Source organism: Pholcus phalangioides, unplaced genomic scaffold (genome assembly GCF_987345545.1).
Source record: "Pholcus phalangioides strain wild (caught in Gottingen) unplaced genomic scaffold, Ppha-v1.0 ptg000042l_1, whole genome shotgun sequence".
In the NCBI taxonomy this organism is placed as follows: domain Eukaryota; kingdom Metazoa; phylum Arthropoda; class Arachnida; order Araneae; family Pholcidae; genus Pholcus; species Pholcus phalangioides.
In genome coordinates this window covers 29,436,434-29,448,683 of record NW_028301628.1, presented here as the reverse complement: position 1 = coordinate 29,448,683, position 12,250 = coordinate 29,436,434, and the positions used below count along the sequence as shown (strand labels likewise).

The 12,250-nt window shown below is 35.4% G+C and overlaps 1 protein-coding gene across 1 annotated transcript; it reads right to left on the bottom strand.

The window, feature by feature from the left end:
- Positions 1-4,227: 4,227 nt before the first annotated feature.
- On the bottom strand, positions 4,228-11,770 carry RnrS (ribonucleoside-diphosphate reductase subunit M2). Its single transcript, XM_089255006.1, has 6 exons — positions 11,533-11,770; positions 9,400-9,696; positions 8,653-8,786; positions 7,132-7,360; positions 6,171-6,389; positions 4,228-4,722 (listed from the first exon to the last, which is right to left on the bottom strand). Exons 1-6 carry the CDS (start codon positions 11,614-11,616, stop codon positions 4,570-4,572), a joined length of 1,116 nt encoding a protein of 371 aa, XP_089111132.1. The 5' UTR covers positions 11,617-11,770; the 3' UTR covers positions 4,228-4,569.
- Between the last annotated feature and the right edge of the window lie 480 nt (positions 11,771-12,250).

Below are 12,250 nucleotides of genomic sequence, written 5' to 3'. Positions count from 1 at the left end.
AGATTTGACTTTTTTTTCTTCCAGAATAAGTATGTAAATTTGTACTCCCAGCAAAGTGGAGCGCCCCCTCCCCCCGATGCTGCTAAAATAGCCCTGTATAACGTGGGAGCTCTAGGTGTCATGGGGCCCCGATGTCAGCAGGGGGTCCTACATGATGAGTTCCGATACTATGATTTGCAAGAGTAAGTAAATATGGAAGCTCTTGTTTCCTGCTAAAGTAAGGAGCTGAGCCAACACTGCGTATATGTAAACCCTCACTGTATCAGGGGTCGACCTAGTTAGTGAAATTTTTCTCCTAAATGAATTCGCTCACTAATAAGGGTCTCTTCCCCTTGATGGGAGCGGTATCTGGATAAGATGGAGCCATGGGCGTAAAAAAGGTAAGAAACACTGCCACACACATAATGTACTACTGCATAATAGAAATTTGCATTGAAACCCTTCTGCCACCTGCAAAAATATAAAGACTATATAATAGTTTGTCAGCCGTTAAAATGCTCAGTAAGTTCCTCAGGGTTCAACTATTTCTTATTCTCTGCACCAAAAATAAGTATAATTGTTGAAATTCTTCCATGAATGCAGAAACATGCGATAGTCTCACAGAGTAATAATACTATAGAGTGCGCGCGAGGGGTTACAATGTGAAGCAAAGATCCGGAGTCACGTGATTCCGGTCGAAAGGCTGGTCAGGGAATCTCGCTGGCAATGCTTTCCTTATGGCTGTTCGTATAACGATCTCCAAGTGCTGTCTTATTTTTCATTAGAATGGTCACCACGTGTGCAGCTTTCGGATGTTCTGAACGGTTTAGGAAAGGAGGAACATTATCCTTTCACAAAGGAATACTTTTTTGCTTATTCCCCTTCTTATAAATTAAAAATTGGAATATTAAATTGACGATGCAATGGATTTCTGACGTAATCTCAGTTTCTAACGACTCCATTTTGGATTTAATTCAATTAAAGTTCCAAGTTTTGGTAAAATTCAAATGGCATGAATCATTATTAAATGTTTTAATAGAATTTTTGGCAATAAATGATTGAAATTGTGAGTTTTATGAAGTTTTAACTGAAATATACGTCTCCGTAAGATTTGGCGAGATTTGGCGAGCTAGTGAGTTCATTCGAGTTTTGCTCAACTTGGAAGAAAATATGCTTTTCAGATGGAGAAATTTATGAAAAATATTCTATTTAAATAGAATGTGAGGAAAACTTCCCCCCCCCCCTCTAGACAATTGCAGTTTTGCATAAAAATGCATAACAACCTCTAAAAATAATAGTATTTTTACCCCTCTTCGTAACGGTTATGTTTGCATATGCTGATAAATACAGCAAAAGCCAACATGAACTAAGCCGATGAAAAAAAATCTCTCTCTATCTTCGCATTTATTATTAATTTAATTTTTATGGCGAAATATGTGTAGTGCACGCATCTCATACGGACAGAACTAAGTTGTTGAAATAAAGTGATATTTCAGCATGGATTTTTTCCATATTCATTAAACTTACTAACTTCATTTTGAGAATTATTCGATTCATTCGTAAAAAGTGATAAATGCTACGAAATTCATCAAACTTACTAAAAATATTGGTAATTATGCATATATTTACCAACTATTATGCATAATTTCTGAAGATAACGCGCACTACGGATTTATCAAATTTACAGTAACATAAACATTATATATTTGTTGTATACAATATTTTGTTTCCTGTGTGTGTATAGATATTTAGAAAGCTATTAAAAACTGTGCCAAAAAAATTTATTTCATGAAATTTATACTGTTTATATTCACTTCCTTCAAATATTATATATTCAATTAAAATTTAAAAACCCATGTGTTAAGAAATTATTAAGAATTATCACTTAATGGAAAATAAATAAATTCCGTTTTCCAATATTTGTTTATTTTATAGAATTTATTTTTTCAAATCTGATACTCCCTAAATATTTCACATAAAAATGAGTGAAATTCATTGAAAAAATGAAGGAAAGTTTTCATCAACTTGATCGAATTGAGTCAAATTTCGTTACAGCAACATCCTAGCTTCTGCGAAAACGCGCCAAATGTAATAGCGCAGAACCTGTTCTTTCCCCGACAATACTGCTCATCTTTTCTTCACGTTCGACAAGTTTTATGAATAGCGTGCGCGGTCTATTTATATCTTAAGTCTATGGATAGTCTCATGGTGTAGCATCTCTCATTTCACATTCTTCCAGAGCACAGCTCCGGTCTATAGCCATAAGCAATTTGATACTAAGATTTGAAAGTATGCCTAACAGTTTGAGGAAAAAAAACAGCCATCTATTTTTCAAACTGAATTAAGTGAAGGGTTTTTTTTAATGATTGAATATGTGTATGTTATTATGTAATGAGATTCCTTCCTAATGGACAGATCAGCTCACATTCATGCCTTGAAGTTGGGAACTACAGAAAATTTCAGCCAACCGCTACTGTGCTGTTGGCAGGGTCCTCATGCTGAGAGTCTGTCACTATGATCACACTTAAAAACATAACTAGTATTACAGCGCACTGAAATTAAAATAGAAGAATGCTATGCCAAGATCTGGCCTCGCCTATTTAGATCGGCTTAAAGGTAGCCTCAAAATAAGTGGATATACCTCAATTCCCATTGATTTGAAAGAAATAACCAGTTTTACTTTACATAATCATGGCAAATAATTTTATTTTTAAGGAAACATTTATTTTCTGGATACTATGCTGAGGGAACTCTGAAAGAAAAGTCATCTTGTCTCCGCCGTGACAAGTTTTATTTTTATTCGATAAGTGCCAGCAGGAATTACATTGCAGCAGTTTCTCACATATACACCTGATTCTGAATAGAGAAATGAGGATATATATACCCCATTGTCAGCATTACTTACATTTGCTCAGCAACAGATTGCACCCCCTATATATCAACAATGAAGTACGATTGTTTCCCAACCAAAACAGAACCACTCATAACATGTCCTGCAATTTTATGTTGGTTCTTTTCAATAAAAGGTATACAGTCAAACCTTGTTAATGAGTCACTCTTGGGAGAGCAAAAATATGACTTAGTAAGCGGAGTGACTCGTTAAACGGAGTAAGCCATAGCTGTGCCAATTCCTGCCTTCCTATGGATGTATTCGTGCAGGAAATACCAAATTTTAGTTATTTAAGCTTGCTCAATCATGAAAATTGATTACTCGAGTTTCTTAATTAATTAATGTTTATTTGCTACATAATTATGCGTTTGAAAACACAAAAATATTACCTTTTCGATATTCAAAAATTTTTCCTTGTACTCCCTTCATCTTAGCGAATGCAACTTTTGTCATTCCCGATTTTTCATACTCAACCAATAACGCTGCTTTGTTTTTAATGGTGAACGAATTTTTTTAAATTTGAAGAACATTGACAGTAGGAGAGCGGACACAGAAAACTATATTGTGTGTCTGGTGAAAACTAGAAAAATAAACTTCATGATTTTTTTTCTGTAATGACACCAGGGTTAATAGATGCTCTACAATCGTCTAGCCAAGATTTGTTTCAAACGTCAAAAAAGCAGCCAAAAAAACTAAATGTTTTTTCCCCGTTGTAAAAAAAAAAAACAACACTGGCGAATTTCTGCCATGGATACTGTTTTTTCAGCTAATGCTGCCCAAAAACCGAAACTTTCTAAAAAAAAAAAATTCTTGCTCAACCATTCCCAAATAAGAAACAGCCTAATGTTGACAGAAGTATTCTGTTAACAAGCCTGTAATAAAAGGTATGGGAGACTGCTTCAGTGGCTTCTGCTTGAGAAAAGCTATAGATATAATAAATCTTTGACACAGCAAGAGTGAACGACGAACTTTCGTGTATATTGTACGAAGAGTTTCGGATTTGAATGGTAATTTCCGAAAGGTGACTTATTAAGCGGAGTAGAGTGACACATTATCAGGAGTTCAATAACATTAGTACCCCATAGAGGACAATTGAGACATCCAAAAAGTGATCCGGTAAGCAGAGTGACGGGTTAACCGGGTGACTCACTAACGAGGTTTGACTGTACTTATTCAGGAATCGGGCTCAAGTGTTGTTTCACCCTGTTTTTTTGTATTTCTGAAAAGAAGGAAGTGTCCTGGGCTATCCTTTGAATTCAAAATGTTTCAAACCCACGCGGTTGATATACAAAATTCTACACAGATCTCATTCGAGAACTGAGTGCCACGTAGCAGACATAATTTTTTACACCATAATATTAAAACAATGGGCAAAATGAAGTTTATTAATTTGAATAGGAGGTGGTGTTACAATTTATATTTGCAATGAACATGTATTTATAAAAACATATCTTGCAATAAAATAAATCGTGCAACAAAGCTTCGTTCATGATCATAATAAAATATACAATATTACAATCGCTGAATTTGAATAATCAGCATTAAATGTCAATGTTCAGATAGTAATACAAACAAAATCTACTCAATTTTATACAATGACTGAAAGAAAGACAGGATAAATAAACACATGTACATCACAAACGTTGAATATAACATACATAATGGTGGAACTGCATATAATCACAAAGAAATGTTTTTTTTTAGAATTCAGCATCAAGAGTGAATTTGTGTCCTTCATTGCTGGCCATTACACCGCATTTCTGATATTCTCCAACTTTCTTCTCGAAGAAATTTGTCTTACCTTCCAAGCTTATGAATTCCATGAAATCAAATGGATTTTCAACATTATAAATCTGAAAGAAATAATACAATACTTACATAAATACAATATCTTCAATAATTATTATCTTATATGTAACTACCATATTTTCCCGAAGCAATGTATTTTTCGTTGAAATTAAAAAAAAATTAAAAACTAATAAAATAGCTGCCAACTTTTGAGGATGAGCATTAGGGAGATATTTGCATGGATTCAAATACTCTACATCAACAAATATACAATAGATTTTTGAATAAAATTGGGGACTTTTTCACGGATGAAAATAAAATTGCAGGGATTTTCTCCCCTTTGTAAAAACACGATAAGCGACTAATCACTGCCAATCTTTTAGATTGAAGAGCCTGTCTTTACTACTCTCATTTCCATCGAAACTAAAAACAGGACATAGAAACTTGATAAGACATATCGCACACCTGTAAGAATAACACAACTCAAAAATTCACTAATTCGAGTAAATTCCAACAATATTTTTCTCTACGAGTAATATTGACATTCCTGTAGCTACAAAACTGTCTGCTAAGCAGCAACAGTTTCATTCTTGTAGGCAGCCTTTTTGTATTGAAAAAGTCAAGTTTATTTTTGTTATTCTGCAGTTTCATGTTTTTTGAGTTGTAACGCTATTCTTGCGGGTATATGATATGGTCATTCCCAGTACAGGCCATCTTGCAGATTTGGCTACCAAGAGGCTAAACTGATGTTTCTCAAAGTTTGCGTCACAGCTCCTAGAAGCATCACCAACCCATCTGGGGTGTCGCTACAAACTGGAGATATTTATTTGTATGCTTTGCAGGAGGGGGGGGGGGTTCTTTTATATGGGGGAAAATATCCACCAAACTATTCTAGGGAGCTGCAGATGAAACATGAATTGGGTAAGGGAGCAGCGGGTGACATAAGTTTGAGAACCACTGGACAAAACTGATGCTTGCCCGTTAGTAAGTTTTGTCTTTTCTCACAAAAATGAAAATTTATTCATGATTTGACACAATAGTGACATTTAACATTACATTTGTGATCAGGGGCATATGCAAGATCAACCTTCGGAGAGGGCACAAAAATTCTTTTTTTTAAGAAATTTCAAATTACCACCCTTCAAAAAAGCATTTAAATTAACAGAAATTAATTAATATAACATATAAAGGGTTTTTCTTTTGATATTAAACTTTTTTTTTTGGTCAGTGGGGGGGGGGGGGCTGTGGACACAGGCCTCCTGAGTACCTACCTCCTCAAGAGACAGGCCTCTGCCTGTGATGTCATTTTGGAGGAGAAAACAAGTCTTTTTTTGGGTGAATTATTTAGGAATAATTCCCCGAAAAATAGAAATTTGTGATTGCTATTGTTATTCGAGAAATAATTTTTCAGGAATCCAGAAGAGAGGCAGCTACGAGTTCTGAAAAAAAAAACTGATGACAAGCACAGAAGGTACAACTGCAATCCAAGAGAAACTGAAACAAGTATTTTCACCTTTTTGAATCCTAACTCAACAAGAAGTCTGTCAGCAACAAATTCAATATACTGTTTCATCAGATCACAGTTCATGCCAATCAAAGCAACAGGAAGAGCATCTGTCAAAAATTCTTGCTCAATCTGTACAGCATCAGATATGATTCGAACGACTTTTTCTTCTGAAGGTTTATTCACCAGGTGACTGAACATCAAGCAGGCAAAATCACAATGAAGACCCTGAAATATTGATTGCAAAAACAAGATAAATATTTTTTTAAATATAAAATCAAGTTGTGTAAATCCAAATGCACACAAAACCTTTTCTTTATTCAAATATATATATTTTTTTCCTGTCTGTAAGTGATATACCGTGACACCCAACTCACATCAGTAATTTGTTCCAAGGATACTGATGTATAAGTCAAGGTAAATATTTCCACAGAGATATTGTTAAAATAATGAGGCAACTAAATTTCATCAATATTTAATCTCCATAATCTGTTCTAGTTAACCATCATAATTCACTGTACTTATCCAAACTGATGCTGAATTACAGAAATTATGGGAAGTACAGAAATGTCCAGTAAATTATGGTCACTCCTATTCACCTCTTCGATTTGACATCTGAGAGGAAACATTTCCCTTCTGAGAATATGGCATGAAAAACATTCAAACTTGGGTTAAAGTGTGTCTTGGATTTCAAAAAAAAAAAAAAAAAATCACTTTTAGGACGAGATGACACAAAGGTTGATGCAAGTCAGGTATTACTGTATTAAACTGAAGACTAATACAAAGGAAGATTTCAGGCTTAACATAATTTACTGAATCCAAGAATGAATACAATAAATTTAAATGACGTTCTGTCAAAACCATTGAATTTCATAATTAAATTGAGGTTTGATCAGACTTTTTGATTGCTATCAAAAAGTCTTTGTTAAAATTAAAAATGAGGGCAAAAAAACTGAAAAGGAAATCCTACCTCATCCCTACTTATCAACTCGTTGCTGAATGTCAGTCCCGGCATCAGGCCACGTTTCTTAAGCCAGAAAATGGATGCAAAAGATCCAGAGAAGAAAATTCCTTCAACTGCTGCAAATGCCACAATTCGTTCTCCATATGATGCATGAGCGTGATTTATCCAGTGTAAGGCCCAGTCTGCCTTCTTCTTCACACAAGGCAGGGTGTCGATCGCATTGAATAACCTATTCCTATAAAGCAAACAGATCAATTGTAAAAAAAGGTTAAGGTGAAACAATAACCAAAATTTTCAACCTATATTTAATTTTTTTAGACCGCAGAGTGGTGTTACTTTATGACAAACACATTTTTAAAATTCAAATTTCAATGCTTGGCATGAGCGGAAGTTTTTAAAATAAACTTCATGGGAAGAAAAATAAGCAGTTTTGGTGCCATTTTTTGAAAGATTTAATTACCACTGGTAACAGATAATTGAGACATTTCGTGCACCTCCAGCTAACTTCTACTTGTTGGGGATGGTTCTTGCAAAATGTGAGTATTAATTTTACTTGCCGAAATTACTGACAATGACATTTATAGCTAATTTTTAAAAATCCATTCACCATTGGAGGTACCACAGGTACTTAAACAAAAAAACTCTCAACTATGGGGTAACTCTGTGATAAGTGTTTTCCAAACAATTGACACAGTTCTGAACTTTTCATTGCAGTGATAAGTGGGTATTTGTGATAAGTAATGTTTCTGAGAATCACTTCACAGTGGTGAATTATGAGTGACCTCTATCCAGGACATCTGACTAAAGTCAACACAACTGCTGATGTCAACTAAATGACAAAGAAGGGGAGGAACACTGTGGATTTTAACCCCCCATCGCCACAGTGGTGGTCAGCTGAAGTTGGTTTTCTGTGGCTCCCAACTTTGAGGCACGAATGCAAGCCCCAATCTCTTGCCACAGAGAGAAACAAACCTACGAATGTAATTCAATCATTACACTTCACTTCTGAAATATAAATGCCAGCTCTTTTACAGACAAATTTTTTTGTCCCACGGGTGTCCTTAAACAGAAGTTTTACTGTATATTGTTGTATAATTTTTACATGTATGGCTGCCAAAAATGTTTCATTTAACTCTGTGTGCAGAGTTCAATGTTACTTCCTACTACCCAGATATGAAAAAAAATTATATGTATGTAATGACCTAAACCTAATATTAAATTGATCATAAATAAATACAATTTTAAATTTTCAAAACCCATATGGTATGTATTTCCAATAAGTTTCAGTAAGTGTCAATGATTATCAACTACAGTGAAACCTCGCTGCAATATTTTTCCGTCTTGTTTGAAAATGTCTATACTGTAATGTGAAATTGCTGCCTCTCTACATAATGATAATCCCTCTATAACGATATTTTTTATTGGTCCACAGAGTATCATTATATCAAGGTTTCACTGTATATACAATTATCAGTGCATTTCAAAGAATTGAGCAAACCAATCACTATTAAAAAATATTACACAAACCTCTCAATGGGATCTTTAACATAGGTGTCTATTAACAAACTGTACATCTCTGAATGGACATTTTCAATAGCGATCTGAAAACCATAAAAGCATCGAGCCTCTGTCACTTGCACTTCTTGACTGAATCTTTCGACCTTGAAATAATGGAGAAAAAACATTAAACCAAATCTAAGAAAATACTTTTCCTGAAAAGAAAGGTCCATGACATTAATTTGTTTGACTCTTAGTGACACCTCTGTACATTGGTAGGTATACTGACATAAAATCTGAAAATATTTTTAGTCCTTATGCTGTAATTTAATAACCCAATGCTTACAAATTTTCACACCAGGGAGATAAACTGCCAGTAATGGTACCAGCGATAATGTTAATTATAACCCCCTTTTTTTTCTAGGAGAAAACCATAATAACCATAGTATCTTTTGCATGAACACTTTCAACAACATTTTGGAAGTATTAACCTTTAAATAATTGTCTGAATGGGTCCACACTATTAGGTTTCTATGGATTTGGATAGAAATAGAACAATAGGGACAAGAATTTTGATAATGTAAGATAGGTAAGGAAAGCTCTGAATTTTATGCCATAGTCTACATTCAGAGACCCTCTTTCTCCATATCACATATGAAATTCTTGTCTCTATGATCTCTATTGGGCTACAGAAATATAAAACTGTATATTCATTTAGACATCCTGTAGGCCAACACGAAATAAAATTAGATTTATAAGAAAATTTATATCACTTACTAAATTCTCATTAACGATCCCATCACTCGCAGCAAAAAAAGCTAAAACATGAGAAATGAAATGCTTTTCATCTGGTTTCAACTTGTCCCAGTCAGCAAGATCTTTAGATAAGTCCACTTCCTCAGCAGTCCAGAAAGATGCCAGAGCTTTTTTGTACATGTTCCAGATATCTGGATACTCAATGGGAAAAATGACGAACCTGTGAGGATTCTCTCGCAACAGTGGTTCATCTTCAATATTTTGCTGCAAGACTGGCTTCACTTTTTTCTTTTCTGACTTCGTAACTATTTCATGATACTAGAAAATAAGGGGGGGGGGAATTCAAAATGTATTACCAAGCAAACAAATACAGCTTAGAAACACTACTGAATTAAAGGGGGGTTTTTTCCCCCCTTTCTATGTGCAGTAAAGCAATATGAGTTTCACCTCTGCTAGATCATTTTCATAGAGCACAGTATGGAGAAAACATTGCTTGATAATAAAGCAAAATAAAACTCAAACCTTCTTTTGTTTTAGTCCAATTTTCTTATTACCCATCATGCACGGGTGCAGCTAAATCATTGCCCCACCACCAAACACATAATACAGACCTTACACAAGCTAAATTTTAAGTTGTCATGTAATTTAAAAGCAAAGGGCCATTCACACTACTACTACTAAACCAGACGTGCACCTCGTCCATATTCCTCTGCGGAACCTCTAACGAATTGATACATGTTGGAATGTGTGTGTGTGTGTACGTATAGTGCTGCCATCTGCAACCAGTTTTTTAAACTATGAGTTTTTCCTCAACTCTCATAGAGTTGGCCATTAGAATTAGTTGGAATTAGACCACTCACACTGGTTTAGTTGATAAGCGATTTAGTGGTTAAGTAGAATAAACAGGTCAATTTTTTTTTAAGCAGGTACTATACAAATACACTAGTGGCCTCCTATAATCCAATTAAGCATTTTCAACCTAATTACTTATGTTCAAACAATTTTTTAAAGCACTTGACTAAAATTTGAATGACTATATCACTTAATTTGTGTAAATGAGCCCTGTATCAAAACTTGTCCACCGATTCCCCTAATTTGCTGCCTTAAACTAGGGTTTTTACCACGACCCACTTTTTAATAACATTTAATTTCGCTGAATGGCCAGCTTAACACACCGATGTGTCTTGCACTGTGTCAAAGGTTGAAGACACTATATTGCTCTAGCTAGCTTGCTTCATGGTCCCATTTCTGGCATAGGCAAAAGGGGCACATGCCTAGGGCCCACAAATTGACAGTCTTTTGTTTTAGACACAGCCCAATCTCCCCCCCCCCCCCTGCTCACACCTCATACATGGGGCCTCCAAAAATTTATACCTGCCCAACAGTGTCGTCTTAACGCATGGGCCCAGGGGCCTCACAAAAATGAGATTTGGTTGAAATTTTCTAGAATTTACCTGGTGGGGCCACCAAAAACCACTTGGCCCAGGGGATCCATAATGCTCTTAAGACGGCCCTGCTGCCCAGGGTCCAAACTTATGGAGTGTAACATCTGTGTAAACATCCTTCGGCCCTGCTGCCCAGGGTCCAAACTTATGGAGTGTAACCCTGTGTAAACATCCTTCTATTCAATGTTAATTTTTATTCCTTGTCCCTTGTAACCATTCAGCTATTCTTTTGAAGGAAAAGTGACTTCAAAGTTTAAAAGGCATTCCAGTCACAAGCTGTTTCTTTGTTACCCAGCTAATTCACACATACGTCTTGAATGATTCCTCCGAATGGGCTCCACCCAGGCATCTCGTATTGAAGGCACTTCCTACTCGGTAATGGGCCTCGAACATTGTAGAGTTCCCTGACGTTAAGATGGCCCCCCGGATCATGATTAGGCTGAAAGGGCTCCAACCCAGTGCCGTCTTAACGCATGGGGCCACACAAAAACGAGATTGTTTGAGTAAACTTTCCAGTAAAATTGTAAGCAAGCAACTTTCAGCCCGGGGGCACGATTGCTTCTACGACGGCCCTGCTCAATCTCAATAATTTTTTTAGTTGATATGAAGCGGCTTGTGAAAAAATCTTGGCCAAGGGAGCCCTTGGATCTTTATTGATATGAAGAGTTGATAAATTGATGATTTTGATTAACGGAAAAAAACAACTCACATTTTCCTTATCTGCTTTCAGTCCGTTAATGCTGTTGATGTTTAGAGTTGAAAGGCTTTGGCGGACACCAAGTACTGAAGACATGACTCAAATATTCAAAACTATTCTATAAAATCTTCCACACAATAAAATTCAACAGAAGCGCGTTAAGACTTGCTTTCTGAAGCAATACGCAATAACTGAATGAATGAATTGGCGGTAAATAAAGCCCGCGTACATTTTCCCGCCTGATTTCTGTGACCTTTGACGTTGACCAATCAAATACAACAGTCGTGTACGTAAGTTGGAAGAATTATCCAATAGAATACCGCTTTACATAAGATTACAAAATCAAAATTTTCATTGAAAAAAATCGATGTTTATCATTACAGAGCTTTGACCACCCCAGCATATTTTTTGTGGAAATGTCCCGTTTTTTTCCGTAATCCAAGGAAGTGTGATTGAATTTATATTCTTTAATGGAATAAAGGATAAAGATTATTTCTGTGCATTATGTTAAGATATTTACGACTTTAGATGTAATTTTTCATCTCACATGTTTGCCATGAAATACATTTAAATAATCTGAACAGCATTCAAGACAAGATTGGCAACTTTTCCACGGTTTTCAATTTTTTGGCGAGATTTGGCAATTTCCCGTATCCAGAATTTTTCCCATACTTTTCTCCATAAAATATGGTCAAACTAAAGTCAATTAAATATTTCCACATTTTAACTT

Excerpts from the sequence above, each read along its gene's own strand:
- RnrS (XM_089255006.1), bottom strand. The coding sequence starts at position 11,616 with ATGTCTTCAGTACTTGGTGTCCGCCAAAGCCTTTCAACTCTAAACATC. Across the intron at positions 9,697-11,532 it reads TGAAAGCAGATAAGGAAAAT|TATCATGAAATAGTTACGAA; the intron begins GTGAGTTGTTTT and ends CTTATTTTCTAG. Across the intron at positions 4,723-6,170 it reads TTGAGTTAGGATTCAAAAAG|ATTTATAATGTTGAAAATCC; the intron begins GTGAAAATACTT and ends TATTTCTTTCAG.